Source organism: Centrocercus urophasianus, unplaced genomic scaffold (assembly GCF_019232065.1).
Source record: "Centrocercus urophasianus isolate 14NV4802_14NV808 unplaced genomic scaffold, USGS_Curo_1.0 seq_11, whole genome shotgun sequence".
NCBI lineage: Eukaryota > Metazoa > Chordata > Aves > Galliformes > Phasianidae > Centrocercus > Centrocercus urophasianus.
Genome location: NW_024884253.1, coordinates 16,864,914 through 16,885,379, shown reverse-complemented (window position 1 = coordinate 16,885,379; position 20,466 = coordinate 16,864,914). Strand labels below are relative to the sequence as shown.

At 35.0% G+C, this 20,466-nt stretch overlaps 1 protein-coding gene across 1 annotated transcript in view; it reads right to left on the bottom strand.

The window, feature by feature from the left end:
- The window catches only part of ANGPT1 (angiopoietin 1), a 161,900-nt gene that overhangs the window by 57,366 nt on the left and 84,068 nt on the right, over positions 1–20,466 (bottom strand). The window contains exon 4 of the mRNA XM_042839619.1: positions 14,368–14,600. Within this exon, the coding sequence (XP_042695553.1) occupies positions 14,368–14,600 (233 nt within the window). The remainder of the gene's footprint in view (positions 1–14,367; positions 14,601–20,466) is intronic.

Genomic DNA, 20,466 nt, shown 5'->3' with positions numbered 1-20,466 from the left:
AAAAAAAAAAAAGAGAAGTCCAGACTTGAATTATTATAAGATTATCCTACTCTCTAGATACAGATGCAAACAAAATCCTCGTATTTTTGCCTTTCCACACATACGTTGTGCTTATTGTTTTCTTTGAACACCATCAATAAAAATAAAACTAGGTTCAGGTACTTCCACGTGAACTTCATTTGGAAATTGACTACTTTGAAACTTGGAAAAGAAAGGCAGTGCTGGTGATGCAGTAGATGACACTTCCCTGTGAGATGGGGCCCTCAGCAAGGCACACAGAATACTGCATGAAGGTGTCAGGTTATAAATAAATCATAGAAGTGAGGCCTTCATGACTCGTGTTAATTAAAGATTTCACAGTACTTTTCTATATGCAGATGGTGTTAGCATCAGTGACCAAAGTCCAGCTTGAATAATTACTTGGGGTTTGAGCCAAATCCCAGAGGAGTTAAAGCAAAGCCTCTCATTGATTTCAAGGGGCTTTAGATTAAATCCATTCTTCCCAGCCTGACTTTCTCTAATACTGGTGTTTCAACTTCAGACATTAGTTTCTTTTGTCTAAAAATGTATTTTATTGTACAGAGGCAGAGTCTTCATTTCCTTCAGTTTTAACTACTTATATTTTAATATGTATAATGCGTATTGAAAGGTCATGTTACCTCTATTTTACCATAATATACACATTGCAAACACTTAAGAGTCACTCAGGGATACTAAGATTTGAATTTGGTTCATTTTTAACTGAAAGTTAGACAAAAATTTAAGGATTATCTCCCAAAGTTAATATTATCTGACTTTCAAATGAAGATTTTAATTCCAAATGAATTAGAATTAGATTTGAAAATAATTTTCTCAGGAAATGAATGTCTAAAAAGCATACTTAGAAAAACATTTTTACCTTTTGCTTAGAGATTAGAGAAAACACAACAAAACTTCTGTTGACATCAGAGAGGAAGGTGACAGGGACAGATAAATGTCTTGCATACGCTCAGTTTCTTCCTTCCCTTCAGTATCAGTCAGCTGAAATACCCAAGACCACACAAAGCAGATGTGGTAATTTCCTACAGACTAAGCAACCCAATTATTTTACAGCAGTGGGTTTCGTGCACTGAACCACTGTAGCCAGGAGAAGACAGCTTTCTTTGGGTGCTTGTCCTCCCTCTCCCAGAAAACCAGAAGGAAAGTTCAGCCACTTGTGAAGCTACTATTGAGCTGTTACATGTTGCAGCACAATGCATTTAGTAAGACAAGCACAAAATTTTCCTGAACAGATCATGCTGTAATTTACAAGAGCCTAAAGTCATCAGAAAACTAGTACTCAGGAATGCTAATGGTAATGCACTTGCAGGATAAAATATGATTTTTTTAAGGTTAAATTTTGTTTTTCTAACTCAGTATTCCATATTGCTTCCAAATAACTTCTATTACTCAAAAGATTTTGTTTTTTTTCCATGTGGGATGCTCCAAAATATTACTTTTTATTTATTACATTTATTACCACAGAAACAACAATAGAATCAAGGAGAACAATTTGATAGAACAAATTGTCAGCTACGATACATTGTTTTTCAACACAGTCACCACCATTAGCTATGCTTTTTGGCTAGCAATGAACAAGGGCGTGCAGGCCACACAATCTGCAGAGGTGACCTGCTGACACTGTTGTCACTGCTGAAACACAACATCCACTGCTTCACTGTGCTCACATCCACTGTTTGGTCTCCATTCATGTTTAGCTAGTATCAATATATGTCAGTGGGTGCAATTTTTTCCCCGTGGAAGAATTCAACTACATACCTTTCCTTCATTCACATTTCTGGGTCAGAGATCATTTTGTCAGAGTGCCTCTCTGCTGCCATCTGTCACATGGCAACAAAATGTAATGGAACGTTGGCAGGAAGGTTCCACCTCTACTGCCATGTCACCAAGACTGTCTCTGACATCATAGGCCAACATAGTAAAATAGGAGGCATTTCTTTCGGATCAGCTATTGTATGACATTGCATAGACCTGGAATCCTTTATGCATCCAATGAATGATACACTGGTTGACAAATCGTGAATAAATATTAAAAAGTAATAAAGTTCAAGGAAAGAGCTTCAAAACAAATCATGTAGCCATTGAATTTCTCTGTTCAGCTTAAACACCTCAAATTTCTTTAGCATTTTCTAATGTAAGTTTAGCTATTTTCAGATACTATACTTAGTCAAAGGTTTATGTATCCAAAGAAAAAGATAAGTCTGTGTCAAGTAAAATAATATCATGATTTTTAGACCTGAATAGTTCGCCAAAATTTGGAGACCTGGAGGGTTTTTTTTTTGTTTTGCATTTTCTGGATGAATAAGCTGGTGATGAAGTCATGCCCTACGAAGACACAATGTCTCTACATAAAAACCTCCTCTCCTGATCAGAAGATTAATTAACAAGCAAAATAAATTCATTTCACTGTATACACAAAAGACTTCTGCTTAATTTTCAGTCCAATAACTTTCTCTTTCATTTATACTATCCATGTTTCCCCATCTGCAGAGTTATTTCTTTCAATTGTCAGTTCCTCGGCTTTATTTTTTTTTTCACCAAAGCCTTGGATGACAGGTTAAGTCCAGATAACATAGCAAGTATCTTCTATAAGTGCTCAGGGCTCTTCCAGCTGACTGTTCCCAAGTAGGTGCAAAAGCCCTGGCAATGTGGTTGCTTTGCAGCTTCACAGAAGGACAGGAATCCAAATAAATGTGGTTGCTCACCCAGGAGCTCTAAGACGCCAGAGCTGAGCAGTTCTATTGCTAGAAAATGCTTAGTAAATTAGTTTGTAAGGTTATCTCAAAAGCAATCTGCTTTTCTACCCAAATATTAAAAAATAGCAACTAACTCTAAAGAGGAAACAGCTCCTGAAATATGTAGTAATCTAAAGTCATCCTCTGGGAATAAAAAATATAAAATATATAATATGTATCTTTTTTCTTATATCTATCAAAATCATCTAGTTTGATCTACTAGAAAAAATATTTCAAAAATTATACATCAATTTTTTCAAGAATTCTTTTTTTTTATTAGGAAAATTAAGTACTTAATTCACTGTTTTTCAAGTGAATTGAAAAACAGATATTTGGTGAATGAACAGTGCAGTTTGTCTATAAATAACAAAAAACATCAAACTGCAGTTCATTATGTTGACTGAATCAACAAAATCACGTTCATATTTACTAAATAATTTAAGTTCTGAACTGACATATTTTTGAAATCAGTTGAGACTGAGTTAATCACTAGAGTCCTGTGTCCTGTATTGATATTGCCAGTAAATGAAAGGCAGCTGTTGGTTTTTTTTTTCTGTGGTGGTGACTTAGTTGAACAGATTCAGAAATTTCTGCAGTACCTTATTGAATTATTTTATTTTCATGGCTTAAATGTTTCATTTACGCATATCAGATTTTCTTAGAAGATTCAGTAGTCACTAAACAAACCAAAAGATACAAAAAATATTCTTTGTGCTTTTGAATCTTAGAAGGAAAATTCTCTCTCCAACTCACTTCTCTCTTACTGCAAACATATTTTATATAAATTCTACCTGCTTTGACAAAAGCATTTCATGTGTCTCAGGTGAGAAGCTTTTAACAAGTTGAAAAGGAGAATCTTGTAAACTGGTGTCTCTTTACCTACAGATGCAGCATCTAAGGACAGGGTCATTCAAGGACTACAGCGTACTAGTTACTATCAGTATCCAGATTGCAAGCAAAGTTTCCCTTAATCTTGTTGTGGTTCCAGACATACAGTGTGGAATCCTACACTTCCATAAGATATCCTGTATCTCTAACCCTTTTTCCAGCCATTTGGGTGCAGCTGCTGTGCTCCACTGCCTTTCCAGTTAAAATTGCAAATAGTACCCGGCTTGCAAAGAATTGAATTGGGAACAGTTTGATAATGTTCTCAGAAGGATGTCAGTCAAATATCCCCAGCATGGAGGTCTAGAACATGGCCCACACCATTCATATATGTTCCCAGAGTTAGTGCCAGGAACCACAAACAGATCTCACAGAGAAAGGGTGAAGATTATTTTTGTTTTGAGGAGGAAAGTTACAGCCTCTCCAAGTTACAGCCACTCTTTTTTTGCTGACCTACAGCCAGAAGTACAGTGTGTCATTTTAGTGGCCTAGTCTTGCAGATACCAACCTCTGCTTAAGAACAAATATTGAACTGCAACATAGATGTATGTGTTGCACCAGTATTCCTTTCAGTAACACAGTTGTGTTGGAAATGTTCTGTGCACCACAGAAACAGACACAAAACTGGAAACATGCTCCAACTCAGATTTGCTTTTCAGACAAGCACGGTGCTGCCTACAGACTGAAATGATAGCCATGCAAGTGCAAGTTTCTGTACCTGGCAAAGAAGATTTGAATAGTGCATATCCTGGACTCCAATCTGTTCAGATACATAAGAAGCTAATCATCTCTACTGCATGCTGCAATTTTTTCAGATCTAATATACTTGGTTGACTCTGTGTCACACTCTTCATCATCTTTTTTTTAGAATTTCTTGTTTAGTTTTTCAGGCATAGGATCAAATATTTTGCACAATATTTGAGCACATCATCAATTATACTGTGGTACATAGTTTTTTTCTGTTTTTTTTTTCTGTTCATTTGTAGTAATTTATAAGATTTCATAATTTATTCAATTTTCCATTTCATTCATTAATAGTCAAGAAACAAATCCTGTGCATTCAAGATTTACTTGGGAGTTTACCTTGAACTTACATGGCTATTTAAGCTGGAAGGAAACAGAACTCTAGAACTCCTTCCTTGGCCACGCTCAATTGCTGAAAAATTAGTATGGAAAATGCTGCCCTTCATTTGAACTTTCAGAGTTTATGGCAGTATGAGTAAACATTTTCATTTTATATTTAAGGGAGCATTTCATTATTACCCCCAAATAAATCTGCAGTGTCATTTAAATGAGTGGTGCTGCTCTTCCCATTGCTGTTGGTTGCAGCCTCCACAGCCAGAGTGAGTCAACTAACATGAGATCTAGCAGAAGGCTTGGATTTTTTTTTTTTATTTTTTTTTTTTTTTTTTTTTTTTGAGGTGGGGGTTTAGCAATATCCTTTTTTTTTATTTTATTTTATTTTTTTTAACAGGCATGTAATTCCACTGGAACAACTCCCTTAATTTTGCTTATTGTGTGGTTCTAAAATTATTAGAATGAACAGAGAAGTGAAAGGATTTTGTTCCCAAGGAGCAATGACAAAATAAAAAGTAGTCCTTTTGCCATCAACCCCTAGCCCTTCCATATTTCCATACTGCATGTGGGAGGTCCAAGTGAATGTGTAAACCTCTCTTAATATAATTCAACACAACTACCAAGCTATGCTGAAATGTAGTTAGCAAGGCTAAGTTGATTCTGCAGCCTAAGAACTAGCACAGTTTCAGATTCATTAGAAACACAAAGGGTCATTACATACAAGAATTTCAGACCCATATTTTTAAGGGGAGAAGGGAAGCAAAAAGGCTCGGCAAATTAGTTGCCTCATACTAAAATTTACAGAAAAGTTTTAGCAGCTAACAGAATATTACATTTCTCTTTTTTTCCTCCCCACGAAGAGTGTAAAGTAAGAAAAGCAAACAATGGCATAGCAGGAGTATTGAAGCTATCCAACTACTTATTAAATAAATCATTTAAAGCAGAATTCCTCTCCTGTAGTGCTGCAGGAATTGACTAGGTCTTGGAAAATGATGTTAACTTAGTGAGCTTTCACCCTCTCCAGGGCATAATTATTTACTACCTAATAAATTACCAACAGTTATCAAGTTTGTTTCCCAATAAATCTGGCCTTAGTGACTGGTAACAACAATAATACTTCGATTCACTGCGCATTTGAAAGACATCACTTAGAAATACCATAAAGTGGTCCTCATTAGTGAGCTGAAATAGAATGCCTTATGGCCCGTTTACAAAGAGATAAAGACACTTAATTATCCAGCTGTAATATAGTTCCTTAATAGTTTCTGCTTGAGACAGCAGTTTTGTGAGTAACCAGCTATTCATGGACAGATGAGAACTAAAGAAGTCTTTCACAAAATGCTAAAAGAGAGATTAAGCCACTGGCTTTGTTTAATATCTCCAGTGTCCATATTTCTTTAATTGATTTATATTTTTCCACACAGAAACCCTAATGTGCATTTAGTGTTTCCAGTTGAATCATGCATATAAAAAAAAAAAAAAAACTTCATTAACAAGCCATTTGGGTGACACTAGCAGTGTTGTTGGCTGGTTTATACATGGCTGATATCCCCTTTAATATCTTTGCTGGAACTGAATAATACCATTTTCATAAAGCAAAGTGAAGAGGGATTTGGCACTGAGACATACTGTAGGAATGAGAGATGGCAATTGATTTCAATATTAATAACCAAGAACTGAAGTATAAAAATATCCACTCAAATTGTTCATTCCTCAGTATTAACAAATATTAATTTGCTGTCATCATCAGTAACTCAATAGGGATAAAATACAGGAATCCCCAGTTCTGTTTTGGAAAGCTCTAATATTTTTCCCACTGAAAGATATATTAAATAATGTACACGTCAATTAACTTATATAAGTATAGTATCTCTATTAAAACATGGTCTGACTTGACAATAATTAATAAATTTAGTTGCATTTTATTGTACAGTGTAACTTACAAATGAAGTTGTCCTTGACTGAACAAGGTATATATATTTATTTTCAAAATATTATTATTTGGTATTAATGTCATTATTTCTTTACTTTCAGAAAACAGCACTTATAAAATTATGTTTTCCCAGTGTAGATACTGATCATATAAACAGCAGCACTATTCTTTTCACCCCTTATCAATAATTGAGAGAAAAAGGCACTTTCAGGCACAATTCTCCTCATCCTAAGACAACTCATTAAACAAAAGCTTCTTTGATGAATCTAAAGGAAGTGTAGACAGGCTTCTACATCTGCCCCCTAAATGGTAGGTGAGTCAGGCAAAATTGGCTCCTGAAAGCTCGTAAACTATCTGAGCATCTCTGCAAAAATGTGTGTGACCATAAAAACTTTCCAAAGGTAACAGAAAGTCTATAGCACATGAACAAATAAACCTGTGAAGAACAAAACAATACTGGTGTTGATGTGCAGGTGTTTCCTACACAACTGCACAAATACAACTGAAGCACTGCAGCCTCTTTCACCTTGGTGGTTCTGTACATAGAAGACAAGGAAGAAAAGGAGTACTTTCCATGGCACTCAGTGAATTAAAATTCCATTTTTTTATCTCTAGATTTCAAGATTTCAAAATACAGATATAGACAGTTATTCTAAATAAGTGGAATAGGCTTATAATACTGTTTGTGAATCATGGGTGGAAAAATGTGATCTTTTTTCACAGCAATCTTCTGCAATAGCGTAGAATAGGTCAGTCGGAAGGGACCTTCAAAGATCATCAGGTCCAACTGCCTGATCACTTTAAGGTTAACCTCAATGAGGATAACGTCCAAATGTATCTTGAACCGTGACTGGAATGGGGCATCAATTGCCTTGCTGGAAAGTCTGTTCCAGCATTTGATCACCCTCACACTAAAGATTTTTTTTCTATATCATTGTACAAAAACGTTGCCGTCCTTAGCTTTGACACTTCTCATTATCTCTGTAGTGCATAATGGCAGAATAAGGAAGTGTGGAACACAAATGGCTTCAGTGCATTAAAACAGGTTTTATTCAAAGATCAGGCTGCTCTAGCTTTGCCAAGTCAATTTAATTTTGTTTTTATTTTATTCTTACTCAATAGTAGGAAAAAAATAATAAAAATATTTAGAATTTATAAATAAAGTGTCATGTTTTGTTATTTGTGTTAGGGTTATCCAATTCCAGCTACAAAAGAAAGAGAAAAAAACCTATCAGTTTATTCATGTATTTCTTTCTTTTAACCATACTTAAAATGTGTGGATCAAGGTACACTCTTTATCCACTTCAGATCTACAGCTTGCAGCCAAAGTTGGTCATAAACTTCTTAAATTATCAAAAAATCTTGTTCTGATTGCTTCCATGCTTCAGAAGAAAAATGAAGTGACTGGTATGCCATACAAGGCTCCTGCCTCATGAGTTACACTATATCACGTTAAAAAAAATTCTTAACAAAGTTAGAGATGAAGTACAAAAAGGAGACAAGCGTTAAGGAGTTAAAAGAGATTTCTAGTGAAATGTTTACCACAGACTATATCTCAGATGAATACCAATATCATTTTTGCTGTGCACATAAAACCAGTAACTGTATCGTACAAACTTATTCTTCTACTCTGCATAAGTACAATACAAAAATGCATGTTGCTGAACACAGTTGAAATAGTGAGACCTAAAATTATCTTTAGGAACACCTGAATCTTTTAATCTATGTTGGCATTCTGATGAATCTTTTCTAATTCTCTTTTTCTTTTTAAAAACTGACTTGTATTATAGAAGCTGTCTTTGAAGTCTTGCTAATGAAATAGGCCAGCTTCTCTGCTGGGGTAATTTTGTTAGTGCCAATGGAGTTTCCCCTGTGTCTGCAACCTCCAGGTCATCTCTTTGAAGTTCTTACTCTATCCTCAATCTGTATATTTCAGTATAAATTTTAACATGATAAAATCGTGTCCTACAAGTTAGAATACTTAAGGTTAATGCTTTGAGTAAATGAACTACTATGCCTTTTAAAAGTAAGTATTCCAATAGAACAAAATTTTCCATGCAGCATTTTCTAAAATATGAAATCTATTCCGAAGTCTAGAGATTTGAACCTTTGCAGAAATGTCAGACCTAACGAAGTTGTTTACTTCACAAACTCAATAGGCACTTCTGGGGAGGTAAATTCCTGGCATATGTGTGTATTATTTTGAGAATTAAGCTTAGCTTCTCATCAGCATTCAAGAGAAAGCTAATGCTTTATTTCTCCCCTACTAGGAGGTCACAAAAACAGACATTCATGACAATAGGTTTTTTTACATTTCCATTAATCTTAAGTGCATGAATTCGGACCAAACATTTTAATAAGGTATGCTAATATACAGTCTGACAGACAATATACATTAAAAAAAAAAAAAAAAAAGAAAAAAAAAGAAACAAACCAGAAAAGGACAGTAAACGTTAAATATAAATGTATTTCCATGCTGAAATTTTAAATTCCCTTATGCTGTGGGTAGGAGAACTTATGAAGTTATGCAAAGCAGTGTTAACATGATAGGCACTCTAGGTCAATTTTCTTCTACTGGACAAAAAAAGAAAAAGAAGAAAGTATTTGAAAATAGATGAGACTTCAGACTGAGCACATTTTGTGACCTTTGGCTTTAAACATAATATCCCACCGGACTAATGCAATTTCTGAATTACTTAGTTTCAACTTGGGTATACTTCTATGATGAAGATATTATTTATTATTTAACACAATTTGCAGTGCATTCCTTGCAGTTTTTTCCAGTCAACACTAAAAATCCATTTGAAAAGTATTTTTTTTCTGATCTGGAAGCTTAGTAAGTATCTCGCATACCTTTTACTGTCTTACATGTTTATTGGTTGACCGTAAAAGTAATGTGCCTAAATCAACAGAATTTTCATGCTTTTCATATTCTGAAATACTCAGAATACCAGTTGATAGTGGGAGAAACAGAAATTTAGATGGACTTACTAAAATTTTAGAACATACAATATCAAACATGATATTTTCATCCAGAGAATTGTGAAATCTCAACATGGACAGAAACAGAAGGTGACTGATAAGCCAAGGCTACATGTTTTTCCATTCATACACATAAGACTAAAATGCTTTATCCATCCTCAGAATAATCTTCAAAGTAGTGTGAGGAATGAGCAGTTTTAAGAAAATGAGAATCACAAAATCTTTGACAACCTTTGCAAACAACTCAATGATCTATATCCAATTCTTTGTTATCTTCTATAAGTGAAGGACTTCTACAGCTTTGCAGATAGTGGTGAAGTACCTCTACAAGGATTAATTAAGCCTTCAGCTCAACATTTCTATTTCTCTATTTTTCTGTTGCAGAAAAGTAAAATTTACAGGCATTTGTCTTTTTTTTTTTTTTAGATTTGAGTATGGAGATTACTTGATTTCTAGAAAGTTTCTTTAAATTTCCACAATACTGACAGTCGTTTCAATAAGGTTAGTGCCTGACAGCACTGCTTTTTTAGAAATTCTGATTTAGAAATTATTGATAGCCCCTTCCAAGATTGTTTAGCCTGAAACTATATATAAACAAGCCATAGACACAGGCCAAAATGGAGACTTGTGTGTTCCCACACACAAATGCAGTATCCTGCATTTATTTGACTCTTTGCAATCTTCGGGACCTTTCAGATTTTCTGTTTCCGTGGATTATATGCATTTGAAATCCTAGAATTACTCACTGTCAGAGAGAGGTGGGTGGTATTTTGGAAATGAAACTCACAAATAATTTGTGCTGAACAGGTGGCCTCCATCTCAAAACTAGCCTTCTACAAAACCAGCACTGAAAGTGGGATCTGGACTTTATCTTTTAATCCATCTGTATTTTTAAAAATTATCCTCTTTTTTACTTTTTTTTCTTTCTTCCTCATTCCCCTTTAAGTTCTCTAGAAATACTCACAACATTTATCTAGCCATGGTTGAAGCACCAAAGCAGATCATACTGTAGGATTGTCATCCAGTATTAGGGACTATGTTAAGATTCTCAGAGTGTAAAACTGAACAAAAGCAGTTTCTTCTCAGTGCTGTATCTTCACACTAGCCATTAATTTCCTCACAGACTACTAATAGGCAGTCTTCTGAAAGTCTTCTAACTTACTTAAACTAATCTAAAAATAGTGTCATTATGTCATTACTGGAATCAATTTATCTCATGATATATAACAAAAAAAAAAAACAACCACAATGGTTGGTTTCAAATAAAGTCATTCAACAGTAATTTTACTTAAAATATCTTTTTTTAATTCCTAACTTTATTTCACAGATTGGAAAGCCTGAGTATTATGAAATGAGCGAAGGAGATCATCTTGCCATATGTGACACTTTTTTGTTTTTATCACTTTACCGTTTTTAGATTTCTTGAGACTGGCAAGAGTTTGTAAAATACACAGTTGTACACTTTTAATTTATGGTGGGAAATCTGAAAAAGGTACTTAAAGACATTCTCAAAATACTGAAGTTTTAGCCACATTTTTCAATTCCTCTCATCTCCTGTTTTCATTCCTGGGAAGTTACTCATCTGTAACAGTCTTGCCTCTTAGACTTGATGCCTTGCTTAGGTCACACTTCCTTTCAAAGATGAGTACCAAAAGTAAAAAACTTGAAGTTTTTAAGGGAGCCTGTCTTTTGATAGCTCTTCATCTTTATAATAATTCAAAAATCTTTATTAGACTCAATGATATCTAGCAATCAGAACTTCGTATAACTAAATATTATCTTTTGTCAATGAAAGATATCTGTTACTGGCTCTCCCTCTTCTCTCCAGAGTTGGTGATTTTACATAGCAGTACATTGTACATACTTTTTTCTGTATTTTACAGTTTTCTCTCCTCATATGGAAATCGTTGCAGGTCTGCAATTATTTCCCTTATGCTATTCTGTTCTGGATCATTTCCATTTCTGCTATATGCCTTATGAAATTAGATGACCAATATTTAACAGTATAAGACAGAAGAGGTATCACTGATGTATGTTTCACATTTTGATATTCTCTACCTCCCAATAAACACCTCTTATGACATATTTTATGTGTTAAGCATAAGTGCACGCATAAAGACTTCTGAAAGAGTAAATTTCATATTTTTGGTGAGAACTGTGAGTAGCCTTAATTGTATTTCCCAGCACATGTACTCTTCTATTTTCAACATATATTTGCATAGACTGAATCTGGTAGCAATTTTTACTATAATGATTTAGTTTTCTGCCTTCATTGGAACAGTCTCATACTCCAGGATATTATTTTAACTTAAGATGTCTGGCTTCTTTTCAGCTGTGTATATGCTTACCAGATACATTAATCAGCTCAACTTAGATAGTTAGTGGAAACTTTCCTGCAATTATTTCTTTGAAAATTTTCTCAAAAAATCATCCAAGGAATATTCTTACCATGGTGACACACACAAAAAAATTAATAATGTCCAAAACTGAGGGTGAGAGTTAACCAATTAGGATTACATTTCTGCATTTAGCAATGCTGAACACCTTTTACTTCCACATTTCCTCAGTTGTTTTAAAAAATAAAACTGCTGAAAATTCAGGTTTTCAGATGTCTGAATTTGGATCCAGGAGCCCAGCTTAAAACATCCACTTCTGAAATCCTCATTAGAAGTATTTATAAGAAGCATCTGAGGAAACTAATCTTAGAAAAAATGTTTTGTTTTGTTTTCTTTTTCTTTGAACCTAATTCGGAATACTTTGAAACTCTTTTTCTAATCTTAAAGAGAATTTGTAGTAAAGTTCCATATGAAAATAATATATATTTCATATTGATATTAATTTTAAAATACTCCTGAGCTCTATTAGACAACCCCGAGCACAACTTTGCCAGGTTTCTTTGCCAAAAGATTGCAAAACGTGATAAATGAATTGCATTGCATCACAGTTTTTCTTTAGTGATATGAGAACAGCCTACTATGAAGGATGTTATTTACTTCAAAATGCTGGGGAACTGTCTAACAGAATAAGCAGAAGGGAACACTTAGAATAAATATGAAGAGGAAAAAAAAAAGTAGTCTATCAACATGGGTCCAAGCAGGAAACACTTCCAAAGGATGAGATGTAATCCTCGCCACTGGAACTATTCAGATTTAAGCCACACAAGTTGCATGGGAATATGCAGCAGAGAGAAAACCCACACTGCATTGAGCTGAACAGCATGAATGATATGTTTTTCTGCTTATTAAACCAAACACTGAGTAACAATGCAGGTGAATTATTTTTTTTAATTTTTAAAAATTATTTATAGTAATTAGAGCTCTAGAATTACCAGGAGGAAACGAGCTGGGGACCTTGGAGTGCTGGTACTTAACGTCACATAAACCTTTCTTTAACACTTCCACACTCACTGAATAACTAGCAGAACTTGTGCATCTACAGTTATTCTGTGTTTACCCTGAATCTTTTCTCAGAAAAGGTTTGACCACCTCTTTGTCAACAAAGAGGTCTCTTTGATGTTCCTTTTCTCAACTTTCTTTCCCCAGTAGTAGTTTTAACCCACTACTTGGCATATCAGGCATAACTGTTTACCCCCTTTTAGTTGTTAATCTTAGCATATGACCTTTGCTGTTACATTCTCCCTTACATCTCTTATTCCCTCTATCCTATTTAACCTTGCCCAATTTTTCGTAGTTATTCATGTGTTCTTTCCAGTGTCTCATTTTCATCCCACACAGTGATCTTCAAGCAACATTAGTTTCTTTCTGCCATCTTGGATAGTCCTGATGGAAGGAATATCTGTAATTTTTTTAGCACTAGAAAACTAAAATTCCACCACAATTTCTTTCTCAGTGCCTAGAAGAAATGTGTTTACTAACATAATCAAACTTGAGAACTGTCCTAGATGGTTAGTCATTCCTTTCTTTCAAAAGATGTTATTTTTTTCTTTTATGTTCATAATGTGTTTTATGTACTCAGAAATAAACTAGATCTAGAAAAACAACAACAACAACAACAAAATACAATCCTTTACTGTAAACAAAAACATGTTCAGAGGAAGAACTTCTTTTGGATGGCTAGTGCACCTTAAGTGCCTACAACTGAATTCATCAGCTTTAAAACACATTTATGTGTAAGGAATTCTGATTTACTTTCCTTTGTTTTCTCTCCAGTAACTGTAAAGGAACTTGAGAGTTGACATCCATAAAGTAACCATCAGTAAATGCATTTGGTCAAAGCAGGAGACAGATGATCAAAGGAACAAAACCGTATTGATAATGTGAAGTCAGTGAAATTTTGTCTTACAGCAGCTAAGGTTATGGTATAATAACTCAATGATATGAAATTTAAATAATAAGATATGATTGTTGACAAAAGGGTTGACCTCAGAACTGTCTAAACATTATTTGATTGGTGGGTTCTTATCTGGTCTTTTGTTCTTGATTATAATCATGGAATCATGTGAGTAATTTTGGTTTGAAAAGACCCACAAAATCATCAAGTGCAATCATAACATTACTTTGCTAACTCCACCACTAAACTCTGTCCTTAAGCACCACATCTACACATCTCTTATATACCTCCATGTTCTTCTCTTGCTTGGAATAAGCTCACTGAGTTATATTAAAAAAACAAAAAAACAAAAAACAAAAAACAAATGTAGCATTTAAGAAATAAATTTCCTTGTGTATGTAATGTTTTATAACTCTGCTTTCTTACCTCCTTCCTTAGAACACAGGGTAATTAGAGTATGAACTGTATCCATCAGTTCAAGCTGCTGCTTCTGCAGGACACTGTTATTAGTCGTTGCCTTGTTTAATTGCTTCTCTAGTTCCTGGATTATGTAGCTTTGCCGAGTGACTAAACTCTGTAGATTCTCTTTTTCCTCCTTCAAAGTGTCCATCTCTTCTTTATGTCTTTCTTCCATTTCTAAAATTTTGTGCTCAAGTAAACTAAAATAAAATAAAACATCAGCAGATATTATTTCATGGTAACATTTTTCACAACACAGAAAGTAAAGCTACTTTATTTTCACTCTAGAATTCAATACATTAATTATTTATTCTGAAATTTCATAACTGTTAATTCAGCAAAACATTCTCCATCAAGTAGATAAATACGATTGATCTCTAGCTTTCAATCTTGTAATTGTTTGCTTTAATACGGTGCTTAAAAATAAAGATCATGGAAATACATGTCTAGTTATTATAACCATCTGAGTGTATAAACATACAGAATGTAACAATTTTTTATTATAGGGGTTCAAGCAGAAAATTCTTATGTAGGCAAAAGGAGAAGTGAAGGGCCTTGAAGAAAATGTCATTACTAGTATGGGTAGTTGAATTTGATGAGAGATAAAAAGAGTAAACTAAATCTTTGTGGAGGGTTTTATGACAGAATGGAAGTAGGTAAGTACTAGCAGCTATCAAAGGATGTAGAACTCACAATAAAAAAAAAACATTCGATGTTCTCTGTGAAGCCAAGAATAGAATTATGTATCAGTTGAGTGCTATCTGCTTCCACATTTCACAGCTAACACCTGTCAACAGTGAACAAGAAGTTTTTTCAAGCCCTTGTTTTGATTCTGTGGTGATGCACTGGGTTAGCATAACAGAGTTTCGATAGCTAGGGATAGACTCCTCAAGAGTCCAGGAGCTGTCCCAGCTAACTCCAAAAGGAACCTACCTTTGTCCAGAACTGAGCCAGTGAACAACACTGGTTGTGCCTCTGGGAGAGTGGATTGAAAAAAGGCACAAAAGTAACTGAGAAGACTGAGAACATGTAGGAGAAACAGCAGTTCCCAGAGTCAGAGCAGAAAGGCAGGACATGCTCCAGACACAGTGAAGAAGCTCCCAGAGCCCAGGAGAGGCTTGTGGTAGAGCATTTTGTTTCTCTGAAGCACCTGGGCATCACACAGAGCAGATCTCCACCTGCAGCCATGGAGAAGGCCACGGTGCAACAGTAAGAGTAGCCTGAAGAGCTGCAGCCTATGGAGGGCTCCTGCAGGAGCAGCCCGGGGCCAAAGCTGCAGACATGGAGAAAAGCCCCAAATGGGTCAGAAGGGCTGAGGAACCTGCCACTTGTAGGGACCTGTGCAGGAGCAGGGCAGTCCCAACAAATGAACCACGTGGTATGTTCCCATACTGCAGCATTTCTTGAAGAGCTGCAGCCTGTGGGAAGCCACTGTGGGATCAGTACAGAAAGAAAGGCATCTCGTGAGGGACTCCACAGTGGAGCAGGAGAAGAGAGTGGTCATGTAGGAGGGGCAGATGACAGAGCATTATGCACCGACCACAGCTCACATTCCATTTCCCTACACTGCTCAAAGGGAGGAAGCAGAAGATGGTGATTGCAGTGGGAAGATTTTTTAGTTTGCTTTTACTTTCTCACCACTCTAGTCTGTTATTAATATAAAATGAAGAGAAAGCCTGTAGTATGTACCACGAGAATGTGTGGTAGTTTTTAGTTGCCCATCAATGGTAAAATACCACAACTGGGAGCTTAAGAGAAAGATTTTATTAATATCAGATAAATAAATAAATTTGTCTTCTCTGCTACTTTCTTCTGTTTGGTAATTCTACTGTAAATGCCAAAAGAGGTGTTTCTCATGCTCAAAACCAACTGGTTGTTACAAACTTCCCAACAAACTGCTTCCTGTCCAAGACAGTTCTAGATTTTATTTATTTGCACTCTTCCCCCACCTTTGTTTTTACTTCTGGGTAATAGATCAGTGGCAAAACGCCTGCATAATTTCAGGTCATTTAACCTAACTGAAGAATGTAATAAAATCCATATGGAGTTGTTTCTACTAGATATCACAGAGCCTTAATATAAGCTGCTACAAATGATAACAATGCAAGGATTAAATTCAGGTCCTGGATTTGCTGTACAAGCTGGAGTAATATAAAAGTTGTTTTTTTTTTTTTTCTTTTTTTTTCCTCACTAAATAAAGAAAATCAAACAGCAAATCTCTTTCTGAAATGTATGAATGTGGGACTCGCAGAGATATTGAATAAAATATACTTTGCAAGATCAACATATCTAGTTCTGTGAAAATCACAGGGATCTGAGTGAGGAGGAAGAAATGAAAGGAGGGGGAGGGAAAACACTTTTTCAGCTTCATTGAACATTGGGTGAACATGATATTTCATTCTTAAAGCCTCATTAGTTGGTAACAAAAGCAGAACAAGAATTTCTGCACTGGAATTTGAAAATAGAAAGTTCCAATATGAAAAATGCATGGATTTCAAAACCAAAGATGCTCAATTATTGTCACATCTTATCATACCCACGGATTTTTTTTTCATCATGTGAACTCTAATGTTAAATACAATACTTACATGCTGTAGATATACTTGGATGTTTGGAGGACGTCTGTGAAAGTCTTTGAGCTTTGTTATGCTCAGACTAACCAAGGAAGTTTGACGTGTTTGAAAATTTTACGATGATAAAGCTGTTTTTAGTCATAAATCACTATTTGATAAAATTACAAAATTTATATGCAAAAATTATTAGTTTTTCCATATTTTCACAAAAATTATTAAAATGCTCCTTTTGACTCTAGATTTTAATTTTTCTGATAGACTGTGAGTTACACTAGTGTACTATAGATTGGATCACAAAGCAGTCCCTGGGCACAGTCTGTGTTTGAATAGGTGCTAGATATGGCTACCTCCCACTCTAACATCTTATTTAATATACTTTTATGACAAGGTTACCCACTTAATGAACAAAGAGAAGATAGTGGATGAGGGATTTCTATAGATTTGAACAAAGACTTTGATGCTGTCTTTCACAGTATCCTTCTGGACAAAATGCCCAGCATGTAACTGGATACATACATAGTACCATTGGTAAACAACTGACTGAATGGTAGGACTCAAAGCATTGTAGTAAGTGGGACAGCATGAGGCTGGTGGCATTGCTCCCCAGGGCTCAATTTTAGGGACATTTTTCTTGAAATTTTTTATCAGTGACCCAGACAAAGAAGCTAAGCGCACACTAAGTCTGTGTATGACACTAAATTAAATGATTCCCTTGAGAAAGATCTTGGTAGAACATTAGACAATAACCAATCATATAAAATGTAATAAGAAATGTAATAGTGGATTATGCTTTTGGGATGGTGTAATCTGAGATATATGTTTAGACTGGGGGACAAGTGGCTGTACTGCTGCAGAGGGATTTGGAGGTTTTGACTGATGATAACCTCATTATAAGTCAACATTTCACCCTGCCAGCCAAAATGGCCCAACTGAATTAAATGCATTAACTACTGTATAGCTAACCTGTCAAAAAAAAAGTATTCGTCCCACTATATTTAGTGTTGGTTTAGCTTCATCTTAAATGCTGTGTGCTGCGCACACTGGGGCTCCACAGTGTAAGGGACAAAACTATTATGTGTCTAGCTTTGGGCAAGAGCAATGGCAAAAGGTCTAGAGGGCATGACATAGAAGTGCCTGAGGATACTTGGTTATTTGAGCTTAGAAGAGACTAGGGGTTGGTTTCATTACTTCTTCATGAAGGACAGGAGAAGGAGGTGCTGATTTATTTTCTCTGGTGACAGACAGCAGAGCATTAGGTCTGAAAGCTGCATCAGGGGAAGTTCAGATTGTATATTAGAAAAAAATCTCTATTGAGAAAGTGGATCAGCCTGGATCAGGCTCTCCAGAGAAGCTGTCGCATTTGAGTCTGTTAAGAACTGTATAGATCATGCTTTTATGTATATGGTTAAATTTTTAGGTTGCCTTTTGTGGAGTCAGAAATGGATTTATGATTACCACAGGACCCTTCAAACTCAGGATATTCTATGATTCTTACAATCTGTGGAAAACATTCAGACAATGTGAAGAAAAAAAAAAGTCATATTCATATTACAGTACAGTTAAACAGTAGGTAAAAATAAAAATCCATTTATCTTTGTCCATGTCTCAGTACATGGCATCTCCTTAACTCTTGTCCATGTCCAAATTTAAATGATTTCCATATCTTCATGATTTCATTTAAAAGATAGACTTTGACAGTCATAATATGTGTTATTTGTTTCCTACCATAGCCCTAAGAACACAGCAAACTTACGGAGATGGCAGTCTTATTTGAAATAACACTGGACGTGTCAAGCAAGAAGGAGGAAGCTGACAACGTTTAGAGCTTTCCATTTAGCATGTACAGAGACAGACAGCAAACAGATGTTTTACAGCTTTAGGAATAATATATCCTAATATTTATGAGTGGTGTTTTGAGAACATGTGGTGGAAAGAAGGGATTGTCAAGACACTTGGTTTCTTTACAGTTTTCTGTGTAGATTAAAATTCTTGTTATTATAAATTGCAAAACTAAGCTATTTTAAGGAATGCATATGCATTTATGCAATGATCTTTCCATAGCCACAAGTATACCACAGATAAGAGTAAGTTCTCAGGATAGGACCACTCCCTATATTCCTAGGAGAAATCCATAACAACTGCATTTAATTTGGTTTTACTAAGAATCAATGAGAAACTTATTAAAATCTCTGATGAACAAAAGCAAAAATTTAAATAAACTCGAGACTTCTGCACTAGCATGTTCCAAAAGGAAAAAAATTCTAAGCAGCATGAGAAAAGCTGCTCTTAGGGACTTTGACTCCAACAGGGACAGATTTCTTCGTATATCATTAAATTAATATATATTATAGCACATTTAAATAATAAAAAGTCCTAGAAACCTCATCAAGAAATCTTTAAACAGGTTGAAAGACATACATAATACATTTAGGATTTTTAAAAGGTTGTCAGAGCACTGTAATATGGAAATAAGAAAGAAAGAATAAAAAAACTCTAATACTCAAATAGAGTGAAGAAAGAACTTTGTTGAGTTCTTGATTAACAAGTTTTATCCATTTTTCGAGACACGTTATGAAAACAGAGTTGAAAATATTTCTACTAGCTTTCATTAATGACTGTTATTGACATAAAAACTCACAAAAATTAAAAAGAAGGGTGTCTTTATACCGATTAATCTGTAAACATTGAATATATTTGTACAACACTCTTTGATGTGAAACGCCACTGATATGATGAAATGACTGCTTCCTTTCTACTTCAAGTTTATAGCACAATTTTCTCTTAGGTCTGAAAACATTACAGACCTTAACAGATGAAGTAGTCATGGAACCACAAAAAAGTAAGTCACTATTCACTAGAAACATCATATCTATATATACATGAACACACAGACATATGCATACATGTATGTATATTTTTTTAATTGTAGCTTTCAATCTGGGGGAAAATATTGAGCAGCATATTGGGAGCACAGTGAAGTTACAAAGAACAAAGAAATGTTATTATATGGGTAATTATCAATATTATCCATTTGAAAATGGCTCCTTGGAGCTATTACCTTAAAGACATTTAAATAATAAACAAAACTCTTTGTTTTCCTCCAAAGTAACCATGTTTTTTTATTGCACAACATACTGTGATTCATCAGGCTGGGAATCTACTTTCAACAAATGATATGCTAGCTTTGTCAGGATATAAGCCAGTGATATGCCTCGATGCAAGTGTGCTGTGTTCAGGTAATTCAGAAAAAGCCCTGTGAGGATGCTGAACAAGGTAGAAGGCCAATACAGAAGTCAGAGAATGACTTCCAGTAAAAACTGCTGTCGGTTTGAAAGGTGATGAAGGAGAACATGTAGAAAGCGATCTTGTAGCTCTCTGGGGAGGAAGGAAGTCTGGTTTAGACAATCTGCCTTATAAGGTACATAGTTTATTCACTAATCCATTCCAGACCATCGCAGTTTCAGAAAGCTTTTTTTTTTTTTTTTTTTTTTTT